This window comes from Rhinoderma darwinii, chromosome 8, assembly GCF_050947455.1.
Source record: "Rhinoderma darwinii isolate aRhiDar2 chromosome 8, aRhiDar2.hap1, whole genome shotgun sequence".
Classification (NCBI taxonomy): domain Eukaryota; kingdom Metazoa; phylum Chordata; class Amphibia; order Anura; family Rhinodermatidae; genus Rhinoderma; species Rhinoderma darwinii.
This window is the reverse complement of record NC_134694.1, coordinates 114261106-114285551: the sequence shown is the minus strand read 5'-3', so window position 1 is coordinate 114285551 and position 24446 is coordinate 114261106. Positions and strand designations below refer to the sequence as shown.

At 45.5% G+C, this 24446-nt stretch overlaps 1 protein-coding gene across 1 annotated transcript in view; it reads left to right on the top strand.

Annotated features, from left to right (window-relative positions):
- Positions 1-24446, top strand: part of NOTCH4 (notch receptor 4) — a 58877-nt gene that overhangs the window by 11914 nt on the left and 22517 nt on the right. Inside the window, exons 2-8 of the mRNA XM_075836442.1 lie at positions 11282-11363; positions 11863-11999; positions 20208-20543; positions 22568-22690; positions 23222-23452; positions 23896-24051; positions 24214-24399. Of these exons, the coding sequence (XP_075692557.1) occupies positions 11282-11363; positions 11863-11999; positions 20208-20543; positions 22568-22690; positions 23222-23452; positions 23896-24051; positions 24214-24399 (1251 nt within the window). The remainder of the gene's footprint in view (positions 1-11281; positions 11364-11862; positions 12000-20207; positions 20544-22567; positions 22691-23221; positions 23453-23895; positions 24052-24213; positions 24400-24446) is intronic.

Here is a 24446-nt window from a genome sequence, read left to right as displayed (position 1 = left end):
AAAAACAATTTAAATCCGAAACATTCGGATAACTAGTTAGGAATCCACCAGAGAATTCCTCCTAATAATTCACATGACCCAACATGGGTCAGAATCATAAATAACAATTAAACGTTAACATTAACCCGAGCAGAGGAAGTCCTTGAAGCCCCTTCAGATGTTCCTTTCAAGAACACACCGAATTAGCCATCTGCAAACCACTAATTACCTCCAGCCGTAAACCAGCTCGGAAGCACCGTTCACCTCTGCAGATGGCTCCAACCACTAGAAGTCCACTTCAAGGGGATAACACCCGATGAAGCCCTCAAGTGATATACCGACCACTAGAAGTCTACTTCAAAGGGATAACACCCGATGAAGCCTTCAAGTGACATACCTTCTACCAGAAGACCACTTCAAAGGGATAACACCCGATGAAGTCTTCAACCATGTACCTTTTTTGGGGGACGCATACCCCCGATGCGACCCCCCCACCATTTTGTACTGACTGGCCTCAAGGACTCCCCCCGCCAGCTGCCATGACAACAGAACCTACTCCGGAAAAAAGAAAAACATGTTAAATAAGCACACAAAATAAAACACAACGCTCATAGACAGACGTACATAAGACCTAAGGAGTAACAAAACAAGGGTGGGAGGGTGGGAGCTTTGCTTACTGTGTGTTACTCCTCCCGCTGCTTCCGGCTCAATGCCGAGAAACAGCGGGAAGCGCAGTAACGGCCCCCCCCGCCCCCCTTAACTCCTCCCCGTCCCTCCTTCAGCTCCTTCAACTTTCCCTCACCTCGTAACATTAACCCTTTCCCTACCAGGACGGTCATGTCGGCTTCCCTTAAGCCTGCAGCTGCGTCCAGCCTCTTCTTGACCTGCCTAGGTAGAGTCGTGTGTTAACCTTAAACCATACTATCCCCCACCCCCATTTAGTAACGACACATGACACCGAGGTTGGATGTGAAATGGCCACAGCAGCCGTTTATTAATTTCACAGTTTTATAAAAACAATTTAAATCCGAAACATTCGGATAACTAGTTAGGAATCCACCAGAGAATTCCTCCTAATAATTCACATGACCCAACATGGGTCAGAATCATAAATAACAATTAAACGTTAACATTAACCCGAGCAGAGGAAGTCCTTGAAGCCCCTTCAGATGTTCCTTTCAAGAACACACCGAATTAGCCATCTGCAAACCACTAATTACCTCCAGCCGTAAACCAGCTCGGAAGCACCGTTCACCTCTGCAGATGGCTCCAACCACTAGAAGTCCACTTCAAGGGGATAACACCCGATGAAGCCCTCAAGTGATATACCGACCACTAGAAGTCCACTTCAAAGGGATAACACCCGATGAAGCCTTCAAGTGACATACCTTCTACCAGAAGACCACTTCAAAGGGATAACACCCGATGAAGTCTTCAACCATGTACCTTTTTTGGGGGACGCATACCCCCGATGCGACCCCCCCACCATTTTGTACTGACTGGCCTCAAGGACTCCCCCCGCCACCGCGAAACAGGCCTTGACCACCTTAAGCCTGTGAGTTCCTCCACACCACCACCGCCCTTTCTATGCCTTCTGCTATAGCCAAGCTCCAAATATCAATGCCAACCTCGGTCAGATGAACCCCGTCACTCCTCCAGAAATTCCCCAATCCTGACTCCAAATCCCTATGCCTCACGCAAATGCCCCCGTTCTTCGCCACAAAACGGGACACCGCCCGGTTAACTTTTATCCGAGCCTTATTGACTCTCTCCACCGATCTAGCTAACCGCCAATGCTTCCTTGGGACTATGTCCGACCACACTACCACCAACTTGGGATAAGATACCCACAAACACAACAAATCATGTTTGATATCCCGCACCAACTCACGAAAAGGGCGGACTCCTAAGTCATTCCCACCCACGTGCAACACTAAAACCTCCGGAACCCTATCAAGCCGCACATATGTCTGGAATTCCGCCAACACCCTGTTCCACGACATACCTCTAAACCCCAGCCAATGCACAACCGCATCCTGTCGCGGAATGCGCAACTGGCGACCATCCGGGCGGACGTCCGCCCTCAAAGCCCCCCAGTGCACGTACGAATGACCCATCAACCACACCAGACAAGGAGGCGAATCTGAAACGGAAAACACAGTTAGGCACCACCATATAACATTTGCAAGCATAAACAACAAAATTACAACATATGGGGGCGGACATAGGACTTAAACCTTTTAGACTCCCAACGACCAATACGCCTCACCCCCTCATCATCCAACCCCCAGCGCCCTGCTTCCGTTGCTGCGCCAATCCGGAAGGAATGAGATGAATATGAGCCTGCCGCAACCCCAACCGCCGTCAAACATTTTTTAAAAACAGCTCCAAACTGAAACCTGGACAAGAACGACCCGTCCACATGACGTAACAAAGGCAAATCTGGAGACCCCCTGTTTTTTGTAAAACCCCGCATGCACTCTACTGGGCACATGACCGACCCCGGGAGAGCGAACAAAACTATCAGTTTTCCCTTCCCTAATTGGTCAGTTTTTGATCTACGCAACCATACCTCCAACCGATCTGCAAAAAGGCTCACCTCCCCAGATCTCAGCCCCCCTGCCTGTTTAGTACTTGGCGACACCAACTCACCTATTCTAAATGCTCCGAAGAACGCCAACGAGAAAGCCAACCGAAACAAATCCATTTCATCTGAAGAACGACATACCGATGCCAATGAACCGCCCAACAAGCCCAGCAAAGCAAACGACACCGGCCTTCTACTATCCGCCTCCACCCTACCTCTGCGCAACCCCTTCAAAGCCTGCGATACCAGAAATTCCTTCGATACATCCCGCAAGCCCCGCAACTTAAGCCCAAACGCCACCGCGGATATAAACCGGTTCACCTTCGCTACTGAAAACCCCCCCTCCCAGGCATCCCCTAACCAATACAAAAGTGCCACCAACCTGTCTCTATCCGTATTGACATCACCCAACTCTCTTACCCACTCCTCCCACTGCCTCCAACAAGCAGCATAAGCCCTCCACGTTGTGCGCGCCAAAGACCTTTGTAACAGCTGCTCTACGGGACCGATACCAGATCCCATAGATGATCCGGACAAGCCAAACCGAGACGTTCCGCTCCCGGGGCCAATTGCCGAAACCGGTCCCACTGCGAGCGAGAAAGAGCATCAGCAACACAATTCCGTACACCCGGGACATGCACCGCCACCACCCACGCGTTCAACGACAAACACACCAACACTAAATGTCGCAACAATTGAACTACCGGAGGAGAGGACGCCGTGATGTTATTAATGGCAAGCACCACCCCCATGTTGTCGCAGTAAAAACGGACCTTCTTATCCCTGAGCCTGTCCCCCCAAATGGTAGCCGCCACCACGATGGGAAACAGCTCGAGCAGGGCCAGATTCCGCGTCAATCCACTGGACACCCAGCTAGCCGGCCATTGACCTGCGCACCACGGACCTCCCCCGTAAGCTCCAAAGCCACCCGCCCCAGCCGCATCCGTGAAAATATTCAGATCACTCGTATCCTGCGCTGGGGCCATCCATAGCGAGCGACCATTGTACTGGCCCAAGAAGTCATCCCAAACCTGAAGATCAGCTCGGTGCTCCTCCTTGAGCCTCACAAAATGATGCGGCGCCCGCACTCCCGCCGTTGCCGCCGCCAACCTTCTACCAAACACCCTCCCCATCGGCATAATCCGGCAGGCGAAATTCAACTTCCCCAGCAGCGACTGAAGCTCCCTCAGCGACATTTTCTTCCTTCTACAAGCCCGTCGCACCTCCAGCCTCAAAGCACCCAACTTATCCGCCGGGAGCCGACACTCCATTGCCACCGAGTCAATTTCGATTCCCAAGAAACAAATCGTCGCTACCGGGCCCTCCGTTTTTTCCGGCGCCAAAGGGATCCCAAAATCCCTCGCCACCTTCTGCAGGGCATGAAGCAAGTTACCGCAAACCGGCGAACCCCCCGGGCCAACGCACAAAAAATCATCTAAGTAATGGATCAACGAATCGACCCCGGATACTCCCCTCGTTACCCACTCCACGAAGCTACTAAACGCCTCGAAGTATGCACAAGAAAGAGAACACCCCATCGGAAGGCACCGATCCACGTAAAAAGGCCCCATTCCAAAAACAACCCAACAGCCGTTGGCTTTCTGGATGCACCGGCAACAACCTGAACGCCGCCTCGATGTCGGTTTTTGCTAGCAGCGCCCCCAGACCCGCAGCCCGCACTAACCCCACCGCCTTATCGAATGAGGTATAAACTACGGAACACAACTCGTGATCAATCCCGTCATTTACCGACGAACCTTTGGGATACGATAAATGTTGAATCAAACGAAACTTTCCGGGCTCGCGTTTAGGGACAATACCCAAAGGGGACACAACTAAATCTTTCACCGGCGACTCCACAAATGGCCCCGACATGCGCCCCAACGAAACTTCTTTTAACAACTTTTCCGACACGACTTCCGCATGCAAGTAAGCCGATTTTAAATTTCTCCGCGTAACCGGAACCTCATAAGGAGGCGGAGGAATAACAAAACCAACACTAAACCCTTCATAAAGCAACTTAGCTGCCGCCCTATCCGGATACTCATTTAGATAAGGGGCCATCCTTTCCACCCTCACCGGCGACACCCCCTTGACCAGCCCCCTGCTGGTTCCCGGACCTCTTTTTTCGCAGACATTTTGCCGCCCCGTGTGATGCACCATTACACTCGGAGCACACGTGCTTGAACTTGCACGTGGCCCCAAACTTGCACTGGCCTTCATTGAATTGCCAGCAAAACCCCGCCTTTCCCCCGCCGCTTGGTCCACTCTGACTAGACTGGCCTCCCTGGCCACCGCTCCCGGGAAAGGGCTGCCTAACCGGAGCCGTAACCCGTAACCAGAGAGCAATATCCTTCTGGTCCCACCGAATCGCCGGCCGAACCGCCTTCCGCTGACGGAATTGCTCATCATATCGCAGCCACGCCTGACCCCCATACGCCCTATGAGCCTCCCCAATAGCATCAAAATAACAAAATAACGCCGAACAATTTTCCGGCGCCTTTTCCCCTATCACACTAGCCAATATGGCGAACGCCTGCGACCAATTAACGAACGTCTGCGGGATAAGCCTATACCGCCGCCGTTCCTCCTCGTCCTTTTTACTCTCATCCCGCTTGCTCTTATCCAAATTGAATTTAGCCAGCGGCAAGAGAGAAAAAATTTCAACATATTCATCTTTCCAGATCCGATCACGCACCTCCTGCTTTAAATGCGCCCCCAACGGACCCTCAAAACAAACATACACCTCCCCCCGAGCACGATCGTCCATGCGCACTCGATCGCCGTCCTTCTGTGCCTCAGTCTGCACCGACACCGCGACCGCCTCTCTAACCGCCACCACAGGACGCGCCTGCAACGATCCCACGTCCCTGGGGCCTTCCCAAACTACCGCAGGGGACACTTCCGTTACTACCGGCGCCGCGGCCCTATCCAGGCGCCCCACCAGCTCCCGTAAGCAACCCACTAACTCTGCCATACCCGCTCCGTCGCGTCCGCCCGCGCCACTACCGGCCCCCGATGCTATGCTAGCAGCCCCCCCGCCGACACCCGACATAAAAATCGCTGGATAAGACAATAATGGAGTTATACACTCACCGGGCTGCACAGGCGCTGTGTTCCCGTCAGCCGGACCATCCTGACCTCGACGATAGACGTCCAGTTCACCTTCCTCCAGTTCTTCTCTCGCCGACGACTGTCCCTCCCAACGACATCTTCGAAAAGGGGATGAGGACGCGCTGACCGATGGGCCGGCAACCTGCCGCCCGACCGCCGGGACCCAGACTTCCGACCGGACCTGTTGCCTCGACGTCGCTGCAGATCTAGTCGTCCGTCTAGACGATCCTGACGAAGCCTGCCCCCTGGCCGGAACATCACCATGCGGGGCGGCCGTACCTTGCTCTCGACATCTTCCATCTGATGGGGGAGGGGTGACAGGGAGCCCAGCCTGCGACTCCCTGCTTACCGCCGGACCCCGTCGCGGCCTGGGATTCCTGCCAGGACGCAGGGCCTGGGAAGGGGCGGTCCTCCCAGCTGCCTGGCCTGCAGCGTCCGGGATCGGGCTCCCTCTGCGACGCCGTGTCCGCGGGACTACCTCCGGACTAAGGCGCTCTGGAGGTCGGGACCGCCGAGAGGGACGGGTCGACACAGCCTGCATCGCCGTCACCCCTGCCACCGCTCTCTGCCTGCCCAGCGCAGGAGCGGTTGTTGCCGACTCCCCCCCCGCCGCCATAGCCATGCTCGTAGGGGGGCCGGGGGAGGGGAGCCTGTCCCTTGCAACAGACCCCGAACGCCGTGCCCGACGTGGCGAAACGGCGTCCGGGATCCGCGTTAATGCAGCCACGGTCTCCTCCAGCCATCCGGGACCGTGGTGCACAGCAGCGGCGCGCAGCCGCTCTAAAATCAGGGCCTCTGCCATCACTAAAAAACCGGGCAACGGGGAGCTTTGCTTACTGTGTGTTACTCCTCCCGCTGCTTCCGGCTCAATGCCGAGAAACAGCGGGAAGCGCAGTAACGGCCCCCCCCGCCCCCCTTAACTCCTCCCCGTCCCTCCTTCAGCTCCTTCAACTTTCCCTCACCTCGTAACATTAACCCTTTCCCTACCAGGACGGTCATGTCGGCTTCCCTTAAGCCTGCAGCTGCGTCCAGCCTCTTCTATAGTGCAATGAATGTGGGTATATAATGCAATGAAACGATAAAATAATGCTCACCAGAAAAGGTTGTGCGGCCGACATAACACCGGCAGGGGCAAGCACAGGATTTTTAAAGGGGGTTTCCAAACGCATCGTTTTCAAACCACGTTCCCGCTACACTCTGGTTTTAACGCTACGAGTATTGGTCTGCACTTATCCACCAGCCTAGCCCTTGATATTACAAGCACTAAAAAAATAGTATTAGGCTAGTGGATATGTTCTGACCAGTTCTGGTATCGTAAAAACAAGCATAGATAGTGCCTCGTTCAGTGCCCCGTGTAGATAGTGCCACACACTGCCCATGTGGATAGTGCCTCATACAGTGCCCCCTGTAGATAGTTCCCGACACTGCTCCCTGTAAATAGTGGCATAATGCCACAGTGCCCCATGCAGGTAGTGCCATGTAAGTAGTTCCACACACATTGCTAATGTAGGTAGTGCCACAGTGCCCATATAGATAATGCCACACTCCTCCTGTAGATAGCGCCGCACTGACCCCTGTACATAGTGTCACTCTCCCCGTTCCCATGCCGTCCTCTCCTCCAGCAATTCAGGCCTGCTCTAGTGGAACGAAACAGTTGGCGTGATGACGTCACATGAAAAGCACCGAATGGCGGGGAAGGGTACCGATGGCTTCCTTGCCTCACCAGCAATGTCAACTGTAACCCAGACAACACGAGCCAGGCTGAACCAACACCTCCATGACATTAATCCTGCAGCGTTAAATCACAGTATTTCCAAACATTTTCACTTGCAACATAATAAGGACGTCGACGAGTAAACCAGCTTGGAACACGTTTCTGGTAAAATTCCAAATCCTTTCCAGAGATTAATCAATAGGGAATCTTTTGGGATTTTCAAGTTATGTAAACTGTTCCCTGAGGGTGTCAATGAGAGAATTGAGGCCACACGTTGACACTCAGTTATTGGTAATGTTTCATCCTTTAGTATTCAAGTGTAAAAATAACAAAATAATATAATATATGAGAACACTAGAAACCACAGTGGGGCTGTTTTTTATGTTTACAGTCAAATAATTCCTTGGTGTGACCTGTATATCTTTTAGACATGTATATGTGTATATAGGTGTATATGTGTATATAGGTGTATATGTGTATATAGGTGTATATGTGTCTATATATGTGTATGCGGATATTTTCAATGTTTTGCTTTTCAGTTTTCTTGGGCAAAATTTTCCACAAGTGCAGTAATTTGGTTGTATATGGTTAATCATAGTCGTTCAGATATTTATGTAGGTTACATTTCCCATGGATACAATGTTTGCTGGTTAACATTCAGATTCATATTTATTCTTATATTTTCTTTGGATTGTATAAACACTTTGTCCGTTAGTCCAAAGAAAAACATTGGCTGTCTGTGATTTGGTGTTTGTGGACCCAGGACACGTCCGGTTTGTAGTTGGACACCTGGTTTAAGATTGGGGTTCTTTAAAAACAAAAATTATATCCTGTAAAAAAAAAAAAAAAAGAAGGCCAGACCGACCTTGAAACGCATTGTACGTTTTAATAAGACCTTTTTTTTACTCATTCCTGCTTTTTTTTCTATACATCTGTGCTATACATTGTTATTAGGACTGTATAGCACCGTTATGTAGGCACTGTATAACACTGATATTAGGACACTGTATAGCTTTGTTACTAGGGCACTGTATAGCTTTGTTATTAGGGCACTGTATTGCTTTGTTATTAGGGCACTGCATAGCTTTCTTATTAGGGCACTGTATAGCTTTGTTATTAGGGCATTTTATAGTATTGTTATTAGGGCACTGTATAGCTTTGTTATTAGGGCACTGTATAGCTTTATTAGGGCACTGTTATTAGGGCACTGTATAGCTTTGTTATTAGGGCACTATATAGCTTTGTTATTAGGGCAGTGTATAGATTTGTTATTAGGGCACTGTATAGCTTTGTTATTAGGGCACTGTATAGCTTTGTTATTAGGGCACTATATAGCTTTGTTATTAGGGCAGTGTATAGATTTGTTATTAGGGCACTGTATAGCTTTGTTATTGGGGCACTGTATAGCTTTATTAGGGCACTGTTATTAGGGCACTGTATAGCTTTGTTATTAGGGCACTATATAGCTTTGTTATTAGGGCACTGTATAGCTTTGTTATTAGGGCACTGTATAGCTTTGTTATTGGGGCACTGTATAGCTTTGTTATTAGGGCACTGTATAGCTTTATTAGGGCACTGTATAGCTTTGTTATTAGGGCACTGTATAGCACTGTTATGTAGGCACTGTACGGCTTTCTTGCAAGGGCGCACTATAGGACTCCTATTAGGGCACTGTATAGCTTTGTTATTAGGGCAGTGTATAGATTTGTTATAAGGGCACTGTATAGCTTTGTTGTTAGGGCACTGTATAGCTTTGTTATTAGGGCACTGTATATTATTGTTATTAGGGCACTGTATAGCTTTGTTATTAGGGCACTGTATAGCACTGTTATGTAGGCACTGTACGGCTTTCTTGCAAGGACGCACTATAGGACTGCTATTAGGGCACTGTATAGCTTTGTTATTAGGGCACATTGACCGTGAATGTTTATTATAAAACACAAATTAAAACAAAACTGCTGACAAAAAAAATGACATTTTGTACATAGTTCTACTTTACCTTCATGGTTGATTACCTGTGCAAATGCTTTGTTTTACTTATGTAATTAACTTGAATTATAATGTTACAAAGTTATTTCCAGAGCTGTATTCCGAATTCTGCCAGCTTCTTCTGAACCCTGTGCTCACATCTCCTAGCACCCTCTGCTGGTTCAGTGTTTGTACAGAATATGCTCTTATGATTAGCGATCTGCATCTTTGGCACCAGACTCTGCGCTAGTTTAAAGTAATTTAAAAAAATCTCACGCTATTCAGTTTACCAGAGAACATTGCATTAGAGGAGCCAAGGAAATACATTTCATAAAGGCAGCTCATGCGACTGCTATGTAGCCCCTGGAGAGAGGGTTTGCCTCATCCCTAATTTTAATGATCCCTATACAGGGACTCCCTCTCCACAGACCCTACAATACAATCAAACAAGCTTGTGGGGGTATTGACCCAGGGATCAGGGAAAGGAGATGGGGTGAGGGGTACAAACAAGCACTGAGTCCTCCTGTCCCAGGTAAATATGTTATGAGGTCCCTTCTGTTTTTTGTATGTGGTGCTCAGCTAAACTGCTTGGGATGGGTCTATCATCAGTGATTCCAGCAGCAACCAGCAGAATTATGAATGCAGCTCTGGATCTCACTAGAGCATAAAACAGCATGTAATTCGAGATCAGTACAAGATAGATAATGCAGGGTATTTGCAAAATGACTTGACATTGTATGTATAGTACCTCTAGTAGGTGAGCCGATATTTCACCAAGAGTATTAGCCCTGGATCCCTCAGACCGATATTTTCAGTAATCGTTATAGACAAAATCTAGACCACTCTATGGGCAGCGCCGTACTAGTCAGCAGAAGAGCGATTCCGGCAATGGCTGATCTTTTAGGTCAAGTCTTTGCTACAGATTACACGAGAGACGCTGATCCCTGCTAGTAGCGGAGCCCGTGAAGATTTCCTTCATAAAATTCTCCAGATTTGGCTGCCACAATAGGAAGCGAACACAATTGTCCAATGTCACAGGCGACACGTCCGTATCCGGACCTAGAGACAGACCGCGACCGGGAACAAAAGAGCTCTGCGAGTATTATAGGGTTAATAATAATAATATTAATAATCTTATATGGCGCCAACATATTCTGCCGCACTTTACAATTCAGAGGGAACATGAACAGACAATATCAGACATTACATAATGACAAACTAAGCAACAATTCAGAGTGAGGACCCTGATCACAAGAGCTTACAATCTGTGAGGGTCATATAGTATGTGCCCTGCGACCACATTATATAACCATAGTACAGGCGCTCGTCTGCTGAACATCTCACTCACCTGTTCTACTTTTACCTCTGTCATTCTTCTCTTAGATGCTTTTTAACCCTACCCCATCAGCCACAGTCTGTCTTTCCTTACTTACCTCGTTTCCTCCCCCATGCTTTACACTGTAGCAGGTCTTTATCTTAGGTGCATGTTGGATATTTCCATACCTATGTCAATTAAACCCAGCACGTGGATAAAAGTTGTGTGCTGTTTGACTGGAGTATACAGTTGAACAGGATTAGAAAAACATGGCTGCTTTCTTCCAGAAACAGTGCCACACCTGTCCACAGGTTGTGTGCGGTATTGCAACTCAGCCCCATTCACTTCAATAGAGATAAAATGCAATACCTGTGGACAAGTGGGGCACTGTTTCTGGAATAAAAGCAGCCATGTTTCGTTAATCCTCTACAACCACTAAGTCTTGATTGAATTGGGACCGCAGCGAGGGTCTTGGGAATCAAACCTTCACCGATCATCATTGAGTAACACCCCGGGGAATTATTAATTTTCACAAAAAAGGAATGATTTTTGGTCTTCCTCTCTTTTTTGATTTATTAATACACTGTTCTCTCTCTTGTTTCAGCTTCACAGTACAAAAACGTACAAGAACCCTGTCTTAATGGAGGAACATACGTGACCCTACAGAACGGAACCCAATACTGCAGGTGACTGGACCCATGAATCCCTATAATATCATATTGCCGGGACAATCTAGATGTCCTGTGTTCTTCCCCCTGGGCTCATGTGCGTAGTGTAAGAATATGTGAATGTTATAGATAATAGAGTCGTCATCAGGGGTTTCGGAGCTGAGGACTGTTCTTCTGGTGGTTCTGCTCGCTGCCTGCTTGAGGATGGCGGGTGCAGATCTCCCACTGCCACTTTATTAGCAATACAAACACATCGTCGTCCCCCACATACGTTGACCCGGCCTCATGTACCTGTGGAGGAGGAGAGAAGTCGAGGTGTACCGGGCACTGCTGAAGCTCCGTGTACGCTTGCTCGAAACCCATATGGTTTTACTTTGGTTAAAAGAACCAAAGTGATATGATATGGGCCCCATTGTGGCACAAGTGGGCGGTGAGCGGGTCCCTTTTTTTAAAATATTTCTTTCTGCTATACCTTTTATGTAAGGTCACATTCAATAACGTTTGTGTTTTGTCACAGGTGCCCCGAGGGGTTCTTGGGTGACCACTGTCAGCTTGCTGGGCCACCGTGCTCACCATTTATCTGCCAAAATGGAGGTACTTGCTCACGTCTGTCTGCCACAGAGTATCGCTGCACGTGTGGGCCTGGATGGACGGGTGAGTTTACTTTTGACAACTAGGGTATCAGAATTATCATGGAATTGTTATATTTACTGAATTAGCGTTTACCGATACGTTCTTACTGGTATTCCAGGGAGTCTTAGTGAAAAATAAGGTCCAGATAATCTCCAACAGTTTCCATGGTTGGACGGGCCCATCAGAGAACCACATCACCCTCTGGTGGGTCCAAGCTCTGACACAATAATGGGCCCCTGAGGTCCAGGAGAAGACAACCCCATCAGGAGACAATCACTCGCTGCTCGGGACAATTCTTATTGGTGTTATTTACAAATTACCTAATGGGCCTTGTTCACACAGCGTGTATTTGATGCGTTTTTGACGCATTTTACGCGCCTTAAAATGCGTCAAAAACGTGTGCTTTAAGCTTCCCATTGACATCAATGGGAAAACGCATTGTAGTACATACGACGTGTTATTTTTATGCGCGCGTGTTTACAAGCCCTTAGACTTCATTAATGACGTGATCTGTTTGCTCAATGATAACCGCATAATTAAGACGTCATTAACCCCTTAATGACCAGGCCTAAAAAGGACTTAATGACCAGCTACATTTTCCCGTTTTTGCCTCCCTGTCTTTCAGCAGCCATCATTTTTTAACTTTTTGATTGATGTGACTGTATGAGGCCTTGTTTTATGTGGGAGAAGGTGTATTTTTTTTCCTGCAGTTTATGGGTAGAAAAAATTCACTCTGTAAGTTACATCATTTATTTTTGCAACATGAATATAGGAAAAAGTGATTTTTGGCATTTTTTAAAAAAAACTTTTTATCTAGTTCATGTTTCACGCTAAATATCCTGTTGAATGAATTCTTCAGGTTATTACGGTCATGTATATACCTAATATGTGTTTGTTTTCTGTTTTTTTATGTAATGTATGAGCAATAAAATATATTTTATGCAAAATAATGACTTTTTTTTGATATTTTTACTTATTTCTTATTTTATGTTTTTGTTTTTTTGTTTTTTAAATCCCATGAAGTGAGAACTTTTATTTACAACTTTATTTTTTACGTGTAATGTATTAGCCTACTCCTTTGATCATGCCGTGGTCACGGACCGTGACGATCAAAGGGTTAAACAGCTGGGTTCGGATTTTTTTCCGATCCCGGCTGTATTTAGAAGGCTTTTCTAAATTCATGAGCTATTAGTTCCAGCTCCTGCTTTGGCCCAATGGTCCCTATGTAACACAAGAAGACCGCAGTATTATAAATGGCACATGGTGGGTGGGGGCCGTACTAAAAACATGATTACAGTACGGGACAGTTGTCCTGCAGCGAGGCAGGGACTCCTAGCATCGTACATCACTATGATGCTAGGAGCCCGGCTCCCTGCACTGTGTTCGGTCTGGGTCTTCCGGCCGAAATACGTTCCGTACATTACGGACGTAACATGGTCGTGTGAACCCAGCCTTACAGATCTTTCTAAAAACATAGTAAGTAAAATGCAGAATGTGTTACATCCCTGTTATATAAGTGGGCCAGAAAAAAAGGAGAGACGCCAAATAGTGAACCATAGAAACAACCCACAAGTGCTGGTCCAGGCATAGATGGTCGATTGACCAATAGTAGTAATAACTGGATCATTAATTTTTTTTTTTTTTTTGCACCACAGTAAATGTAGGGTTTTCCCATCTAATTTTAGGTGACTTGAAGCATAGGCAAAGTAAAAAGTATATAAAAACCCGCATCACCACTAGAGGGCTCCAGACTACTTAACAGGTTTTACAAAATGTAAAATAAAATTTCTTTGTTGTATTCCCATTGCTATTAACCCCTTCCCGCTTTGGCCACTTTTGACCTTCCTGACAGAGCCATATTTTTCAAATCTGACATGTTTCACTTTATGTGGTAATAACTTCGGAATGCTTTTACCTATCCAAGCGATTCTGAGATTGTTTTCTCGTGATACATTGGACTTTATGTTACTGGCAAAATTTGCTAGGCACAGCATAGCATTTTTCTCAATTTAAATGTATCTGCTTGTAAGACAGGCACTTATACCACACAAAATTGTTGCTAATTAACATCACCCATAGGTCTACTTTAGATTGGCATCGTTTTTTGAATATTGTTTTATTTTTCTAGGACGTTACAAGGCTTTAAACTTTAGCAGCATTTTCTCACATTTTCAAGAAAATGTCAAAAGGCTATTTTTACAGGGGCCAGTTCAGTTGTGAAGTGGCTTTGAGGGCCTTATATATTAGAAACCCCCCAATAAGTCACCCCATTTTAAAAACCTCACCCCTTAAAGTATTTAAAACAGCAATTTTAAAGTTTCTTAACCCTTTAGGCGTTTCACAGCAATTAGGGCAGATTCAGACGAACGTTGCGTTTTTGCGCGCGCAAAAAACGCTGCGTTTTGCGCGCGCAAAAACCACTTGACAGCTGCGTGTGTCATCCGTGTATGATGCGCGGCTGCGTGATTTTCGCGCAGCCACCATCATAGAGATGAGTCTAGTCTACGTCAGTCACTGTCCAGGGTGCTGAAAGAGTTAACTGATCGGCAGTAACTCTTTCAGCACCCTCGACAGTGAATGGTGATCACAATATCGAGAAACCTGTTAAAAAAAAAAGAAAAAGTTCGTACTTACCGAGAACTTCCCTCCCGGCCGTTGCCTTGGTGACGCGTCCTTGGTGACGCGCCTCTCTTGACATCGGGCCCCACCTCCCTGGATGACGCGGCAGTCCATGTGACCGCTGCAGCCTGTGCTTGGCCTGTGATTGGCTGGAGCTGTCACTTGGACTGAATTGTCATCCCGGGAGGTCAGACTGGAGGAAGAAGCCGGGAGTTATCGGTAAGTCAGAACTTCTTTTTTTTTTTACACGTTCATGTATATTGGGATCGGTAGTCACTGTCCATGGTGCTGAAACAGTTTAACTCTTTCAGCACCCTGGACAGTGACTATCTCCTGACGTCGCGTAGCGGAAATTTTTTTGCCGAGTTCGGCCGGACCCGGTGAAGTTCGGTTCGGTTGTCCGGGTTCGCTCATCTCAAAGACACTCCGTTTGGATGTTTGGAAACAGAAAAGCACGTGGTGCTTTTCTGTTTACATTCATCCTTTTGACAGCTGGTGCGCTGTTTCAGTCGGTTCGCACGGAAGTGCTTCCGTTCGACCTGCGTGGTTTTTACGCACCCATTGACTTCAATGGGTGCGTGATGCGCGAAATACGCGGAGATATTGAGCATGTCGCGCTTTTTGCGCAGCTGACAAACGCTGCGCAAAAAGCACGGACTGTCTGTACTGCCCCATAGACTTGTATTGGTCTGTGCGTGGCGCGTGAAAACCACGCGGCCCGCACTGACCCAATACACGTTCGTGTGAATCCCCCCTTAAAGTAATGTAGAGGTGAAATTTACAAATTTCTTTTTTTTTTGTAAGAAATTCATTTCTATTCAATTCTTTTTGTAACACAAAGTTTTACCAGAGAAAAGCAACTCAATATTTTTTGCCCAGGTTCTGCAGTTTTAGGAAATATCCCACATGTGGCCCTAGTATGCTAATGGTCTGAAGCCCCGGCCTCAGAAGCAAAGGAGCACCTAGAGGATTTTGGGGCCTTCTTTTTATTAGAATATTTTTTAGGCACCATGTCAGGTTTGAAGAGCTCTTGTGGTGCCAAAACAAAGGAAACACCCCAAAAGTGATCCCATTTGGGAAACTACACCTCTCAAGGATATTATCTAAGGGTATAGTGAGCATTTTGACCCTACAGGTTTATTACAGAAATTACTGGAATTAGGCCGTGAAAATGAAAATCTACAGTACATTCTGTTAAAGAAAATGTAGGTTTAGCTATTTTTTTTACTTATTTCCACAAGGACTAAAGGAGAAAAAGCACCACAAAATTTGTAAAGCAATTTCTCCTGAGTAAATCAATACCCCACATGTGGTAATAAACGGCTGTTTGGACACACGGCAGGGCTTAGAAGGGAAGGAGCGCCTTTTGGCTTTTGGAGCTCAAATTTAGAAGGAATGGTTTGCGGGGGCCATGTCACATTTGCAAAGCACCTGAGGGGACAAAACAGTGGAAACCCCCCACAAGTGACCCCATTTGGTAAACTATACCCCTTGAGGAAATGATCTAGGGGTATAGTGAGCATTTTGACCTCACAGGTTTTTTGAAGAAATTTTTGGAAGTAGGCCATGAAAATTAAAATCGACATTCTTTCAAAGAAAATGTAGGTTTAGCTAATTTTTTCTCATTTCCACAAGGACTAATGGAGAAAAAGCACCACAACATTTGTCAAGTAATTTCTCCCGAGTAAAACAATACCCCACATGTGGTAATAAATAGCTGTTTGGACACATGGCAGGGCTTAGAAAGGAAAGAGCGCCATTTTGCTTTTGGAGCTCAAATTTAGCAGGAACCATAATTTTTTTGTCTACGGAGCTGTATGAAGGCTTGTTTTTTTCGAGACGAGCTACAGTTTTTATAGGTACCATTTTTGGATACATGCAACTTTTTGATCACTTTTTATTTCAATTTTAGTAGCGCAAAGTGACCAAAAAAATAGAAATTCTGGCTTTGGTTTTTAAGTTTTTTTTTACGCCGTTCACAGCGTGGAATAAATAATATAATATTTTTATAGTTTAGGCCGTTACGGTCGCGGCGATACCAAATATGTATGCTTTTATTTTTATTTTTTTTCAATAATAAAGGACTTGATAAGGGAAAAAGGGCGATTGTATGTTCCTTTATTACTTGAAACTTTTATTATGTTTTTTCCAACTTTTTTCTCCACTTTTTTTTTTTTAGTCCCACTAGGGGACTTGAAGGTCCAACTGTCAGATTTTTTTTTTAATACGTTGCACTACCTATGTAGTGCAATGTATTAGATCTGTCAGTCGTTCACTGACAGCAAGCCGATTAGGCTTCGCCTCTGGGTGGGGCCTAATCCGCTTCCGTATTGGCAGAGCAGGAGGACATTGTTAGGCCTCCTGTTGCCATTGCAGCAATCGGCAGCCCTGCGATTACAGGGCAGAGCTGCCGATCTGACAACCACAAAGATGCAGCGATCGCTTTCGATCACTGCATCTAAGGGGTTAATGGCACGGATCGGAGCTAGCTCCGGTTCCTGCCGTTACAGTTGGATGTCAGCTCTAACATACAGCTGAGATCCACCGCTGATGCTTATATCAATCTTTATTCTAATAATGGTATTTTGACTAGTACAATGTATTATCGACAAAAAACCCCGATCACATTGGCGTTTTTTTTTTTTAGTTTTTTTTTCCAACAACATGGTTGTATTTAAACATTGTTGTCTGTTGTCTGTATGTTATCCCGAGTTATCCCGAAGACTCCCTTTTCTCCTGTACCTATAGAGTCATTTAAAGGTGGGTGTCTCAATAAGACAACCCCTAATAGGGCGTATGGATCGCATAGAGGGGGGTCTGCTCTTAACCTCCCTATATTTAAAAAGCGTCGAGTTGCTGATAAAGAGTGGCTCTAGCTCTGGCAAACTCGGCCCGGACATCTATTACATGGACGATCATTCAAATAAAAGACCAGAATAGAATATGATGTTTCCCCTGGCGATATCTGCTGATTCATAAGCCGAGCCAACTTCATTATAAAGAGGACTTGTCTTGATGAGAAAACCCCTGTAATATAAAGTCGTTTTTTTTATTACTTAACCCGTTTGACCAACAAATTCGTAGATCCAATGGCCCACATTTATCATGCTGTTTATGCCAAGTCGCAAATTGCAGCAACCAAATTTGGAAAGTGACGAGAAAAGTAGTCGTGGTCTACAAGGAGATGTAGTTTTATTAAAAAAATTTACGTAAAAATACTGAAAATGGTGCAAATTTTGGCACAGATCTGAACCCTGATCTAATGATCCGTTAAACAGAAGTTGCATTTTCCCTTTAATAAAAGCTGGAGAAGTGTATTCTTAATATAACCGTGAATTCCAGGACAATGAAGAACAGACCCCACCTGATGTTCCTGTAAATGTACAAGACGTTTAGTCATGTTACTCTTCTGTATTACTCCTTTATACGGAACTGATATTGTTGTATATTCCAGTAAAGCTGCAATAGTTTTTATGATTTAAAATTTGTCACCAACCATCATTGTCTCTGAAACATCCCTCAGCCGTACAATTTTTTCCCCTATCCTAATCCTTTTTTTTGCTTATATTAATCTTTATTCTAATAATGGTATTTTGACTAGTACAATGTATTATCGACAGTTTTATGATCTTAGTGGATATCAAATGTCAAAGCCCCCAATCCCTCCGCAACCAGCCCCTATCCCACCATCCATAACAAATACTAAGAGGGCAAAAAAGTTCTACATTTTACCTACCTTCCGAGAACAGATCATCAAAAGAACTAACCATCTTTTTCCCTACCAAGGCCTCTCCATATCCATCAAAACTTTTTGAAAATTGCTTTTTTTTTTTTGATAAATTAATTTTTTAATGTTGCAAAATGCAATAAGTGTATTTGATCCATCCACCTCTAGGAGGTAAAAACAGCAATCCATTATCTAACAAGAAAGAGAGAGGCAATTTTTAAAAAAAAATTAGCCACCCATATAATCAACATCTCCCAACACACATATAATGGGGTTAATTAGTATTGTTACTTTAAAGGTGTTGTCCAGTTTAGAAAACCCATTTTCATATCCCCTATTAGGGAATTCTCTGTTCAGGATCCGCATCTCTTGGGCAGAGAGGAGAGAGACTACAAAGAGCGTCTCTTACTCTGGAGGACCTGTCCTGCATTACACAGACATTCCACTGATGTGAATCCATCCTGTGTCATTTATAGTTTTTCCTGTGGTGGCGCTGCAGAGAAATGTAACACTTAATGCCAGGTTTCCCCACAGATCACAGCTGATCGCTGGGGGTCCCGGCAGGGAATCTGCTTATTGTCAAGGGACCCATCTAACAAGTAGGGGTTGTCCAAAGTGGAGAAACTCTTTTCAACGTCTTTTATAACCTGTCCAGTTCACGTTTATTAATTCTAAAGTAATTCCGTTGTAAATGAGGTGAGTCCACATCTTCACATTGAAACATTTAGGTTTAAATGAAAGTCCAAACATAACCATTTTCTTGTGGGTTAAATATAACCAATAGACTATATGATATATCTGTGAAAGTCCATAAGAAGTTTAATAAGAAAGTGAAGGTATTCATTAAAAGGTGTTCTCCTCTTTGGACAATCCCTACTTGTTAGAAGGGTCCATTGACATTACGGAGATCACAAAGTGTCTCCCTGCTGGAACCACCAGTGATCTGCTATAATCTGTGGGGAAACCTGGCTGAGTGCTACATTTCCCTGCAGCACCACCACAGGGGAAATTAAGAATTACACAGTGCCCATTCATATCTATGGGTTTTGTGTGTAATAAAGAACAGGACAGGTCCTCCAGAGAGAGGCGCTCTATGTAACAACTCTCCACTCTGGTCAAGAGATGAAGATCCTGAATAGAAGACCCCCTTCTATTAAGCATTGTTGATGTATGACTGATGGGAGCCCACATAGCTTGCCATCCTCCTAACGCCCCCCCCCACCCCACATGTTCCAAATAAAAACACAGATAATCTTTTGTTGAATGGAGTTCGGTCACAGCTTTATTATTAATTTCCCAACCACCAAACGGTAAGGCACATTCAACATCATCTCGGAGCGATATACCTACCACTGGACTCCCAGCGAGCAAGTCCGCCCACAAGGCTGCTTCACTGCCATAAATTCACCAAACCGCCTGCTGTGACTTGAAATGATCCCAAAAAGACCAAAGGAAAACAAAATTAAAACAAAAAACAAGTGTAAGAGGGATGGCTGGACAACAAGTCTCCAGCAAAAGGGGAAGACTGGAGGTAACAGGGGTACTAAAATGCTGCCACTAAATGGGAGGGACAATGGTCCACCTCCTGGGCAATATCAAACTAATGTCAAAATACTATCAGGTGTAGTACAGTTAAAGGGCTGTAAAGAAATAACTACAGCAAAGGGGGGGGGGGGGTGGAAAGGGGGAGAAAACTACTAAACAATTAAAACATAGAACATCAGGTGAGCTTCAAAGCATCTACATGGGTCTGTAGAGAGACAACTTATTACATATTGGCTTATGTCTCTTAAACATGACACAGCATTTCAATAGTCTTTTAACTATATAACACGCAAACATATTTTTTGTAACCTATATATCAAATATATAATTTCTGTTAGGCAAAAACTGTGTGGACTTGGACCATTGTACGACCAATCGCTGCATGAACAATGGAAAATGTGTCAACAAGCCACCAGGGTTCGAGTGCCAGTGCCAGCTCGGATTTGATGGGGAGGCTTGTGAGAAAGATGTTGATGAATGCCAAGAAGCTGGTACCTGCCGAAATGGTGGAAAATGTGTCAACTTTATAGGGTTCTTCAGGTGTGAGTGCCCAGCCCTGTACGATGGCATCAATTGTGAAATGAGACGAGGGATATGCTCCTCTAACAGCTGCTTTAATTCAGGAACGTGCCATAAAACACACTTGAACTTGTACCAGTGCGCGTGCCCTCCAGGTGAGTGTATGACTATCATCTGTGCCCAACTGGTCATGGCCTGGTCATGGCCTAAAGACTTATTTGTGATCATCTATGTCAGGGGTCTCAAACTCGGCCGGGTAAGTGGGCCACATATAGAAAAAATGTGAAGTTAACGGGCCGCATTACTTTCAAATTTGATACATTACAAAATTATTGTTAATTAATTAGTTATTTGAACTACTATAACACTATATTACTATAATAATAGCGCTAGGTTTAAACTTACCTGAAATTTACGAGATTTCTCCACGTGCTTATTTCAACAATCCAGTTTTACAGTTTAAGTGTCGCTAAATGCAGTCCGGCAGCTCAGTTGGCAGACACACAAATGTCAAAATTAGGCAGCCCCCTTTTAGATCGTGCCACAGAGCCCTCTATAGATACTGTCACATAGCCCTCTATAAATACTGTCCCAGTGCCCTCTATAGATACTGTCACAGTGTCCTCTGTAGATACTGCCACAATACCCTCTGTAGATACTGCCACAGTGCCCTCTGTAGATAATACCACAGTGCCCTCTGTAGATAATGCCACAGTGCCCTCTGTAGATAATGCCACAGTGCCCTCTGTAGATAATGCCACAGTGCCCTCTGTAGATAATGCCACAGTGCATCTGTAGATAAACCAACAGTGCATCTGTAGATAAACCAACAGTGCCCTCTGTAGATAATGCCACAGTGCCCTCTGTAGATGCTGCCACAGTGCCCTCTGTAGATGCTGCCACAGCGCCCTCTGTAGATAATGCCACAGTGCCCTCTGTAGATAATGCCACAGTGCCCTCTGTAGATGCTGCCACAGTGCCCTCTGTAGATAATGCCACACACACCCCTTGTGGATAGTGCCACAGACACCCCCAGTAAATAGCTCCATTGGGGCTCCCTCTAGGAGTGGAATCCCCAGCCAGACCATTGCCGACGCTTTGGCCAGGGATTTCTCTGCTGGAGGAGGCCCTAATGTCACTGTTCATACACAGTGACGTCAGGGGATCCTCCTGGACCGGAATGTGATGTCAGGAGCAACGCCAGAGCCGGTGTCCCAGAGCGGCGCACTAGTATATGCTCTGCTTTGGAACCCCAGTGGAAGCAACTGACATCAGTATCCATATATGGACAGTGATGTCAGGGGCTTGCCCAGAGCTGGAGTCCCGGAGCAGAGCTGCTTCTAGCACCCTGCCTGGGATTCCAGCTCTGCTCCTGACATCACTGTTCATATACGGACAGAGATGTCAGGGGCAACCCCAGAGCTGGTGTCCCGGGCAGAGCGCTACTAGCACTCCTACTGGGACTCCAGCTGTGCTCCTGAAATCACTGTCCAGCTCTGGGGAAGCCCTAGACATCGCTGTCCATATGTGCACAGCGATGTCAGGGGATTCCACAGAGTCCCGGAGCAGAGCCTATGCTAGCGCTCTGTCCGAGACTCTGTTCTGGGGAAGACCCTGACAAAACTGTCCATATATGGACAGCGATGTCAGGGAATTTTACAGAGTCACGGAGCAGAGCCTATGCTAGCGCTCTGCCCGGGACTCAGGCTCTGGGGAAGCCCCAGACATTGCGTGTCCATTCATGGACAGCGATGTCAGGGGATTCCACAGAGTTCGGGAGCAGAGCCGATACTAGCGCTCTGCCCGAGACTCTGCTCTGGGGAAGACCCTGACAAAACTGTCCATATATGTACAGCGATGTCAAGGAATTCCACAGAGTTACGGAGGAGAACCTATACTAGCGCTCTGCCCGGGACTCCGCTCTGGGGAAGACCCTGACAATACTGTCCATATATGGACAGAGATGTCAGGGATTTCACAGAGTACCGGAGCAGAGCCGATACTAGTGTCTCTGTGTCCTGCGGGACGCAGATGACAGCCTCAGGGGCCGCGTGCTTGAGACCCTTGATCTATGGTATCTTTAATGAAACATGCTTATCTACCATGCCTTGGGCTTATTATAGATTTGCATTGTTGCTTTCTATTTCTTATTAATGAATGACTATGTATATTATATTAGGGTATACAGGTTCTCAATGTGAGGAGAACATTGATGACTGTATCAATCACAAATGTCAGAATGGAGGAACCTGTGAGGACGGACTTGAAAAATATACTTGTAAATGCCCACCTGGATGGGAAGGTGAGGACACAATACTCCATATCTCACCCTACCCTCTTGTTTGTGTTGCTTGTATTCTAATGCCATGCTACTATTCCAATTATCTTATTCAACGAGTACTTATACTCCATTAATCTGGTCACGTGTATGACTACTGCTGCCTAGACCAAGACCTAAGAAAATAGATCAATTTTGTAGCGTGTAAGGGTGTTTAAAACAATTACTATCCAACTGTTTGGACCTTGGATAAGTTATTTGGTCATGTCCTCTCGGCCACTGTAGAAAACTACTAGGGTTGACCAAGATCTCTTTTCCAGCCGCATTTGTCCTATTGATTTCGTAGGTTATTGGGTTGCCATCTTTCTTCATAATTTGCCATTTACCAAACTGTGACTATTCACCATTGAGGCTAATCTTGCACTTGTCAGGTGGTCGTAGTAGTCAGTTGCCCTTCAGCAAAGTATTTGTCAATGTCTGTACTCATGAATATAGACACATTTATATTGGTTTTCTTTCCATTACCACTACGACTCATGCCACTCTTTCTATCAGGAGGCTCGTGTTCTCGAGACATTGATGAATGTCAGTCTCCTGGCATATGTAAGAATGGAGGAACCTGTCAGAACGTTCCTGGTCAATACAAGTGCGTGTGTGTCAACGGCTGGGATGGTGATAATTGTGAACACAACATAGATGATTGTGCCACAGCCACGTGTGCAGAAGGGTCTACATGCATTGACCAGGTGGGAACATATACCTGCCAGTGCCCACCAGGGAGGATTGGTGAGTTCTTGTATATTATTGCGTTTTAACGGTAGGCACCTAAGATAAAACCTTTTCTTTACTTCGGGGATGTAGTTACACCATATTATGGGATATTCTACACTAGAAACTGTGAATATACCACGATAATACAGCATATTGTGCCCCCGATCACGTGGGATCGTCAGCCGATCCTGTCAAAATCGTTGGATTTGGTCAAATTTTGTCTATTGTAAAACAATGAACAACCCAAATCTTGGGATTAACAAGTTCAGACTGTTATGTATTGGATTATATATTTATAAAAGATGTATACTAAATATAAATTGATTAATTGCTGATTAATTGAACTTTTTATATTTGACTGCTCATACTGTGTCTATAATATTCATTGCTTGGGTATTACATACTAGTATCTCCATGCACATACTTGGATTTTATCTGACTCTTTTTCATTTTTCCAGGTCTTTTATGCCATATGGAGGATGGATGTCTAAAAAATCAATGTCACCCAAATGCCACATGTGATACTCACCCCTCCTCTCACAGAGTATTCTGTCGCTGCCAAGCAGGCTATACCGGATCCACGTGTTATGAGGACCTGAATGAATGTCAACTAGGTGAAGAAGCTAAATAAAACATGCCACTGCCTAATATATATTTACATTTTTGTTCTTCATTGGTCAAATCCTCCAAAAACTCACCTCCATAATTCTTCTCTATCTCTTCCATTCTGTTGCCCTTCTATACTCCATATACTTATAATGTGAATGTCTCTTCAGGCCCATCTCCTTGTGAACATGGTGGAGAATGTGTCAACACTGATGGCTCCTTCTTGTGCCGTTGTCCACTTGGTTACACTGGTACCCGCTGTGAGACAAAACGTAATGAGTGCCAACCAAACCCCTGCTACAATGAAGGCACCTGCATTGACTTCCTAGGCCATTTCGATTGTGTGTGTTCACTTGGTAAGACTTGGTTGAGCAGTAAAAATGAGAACATTTAGAAACAAGTT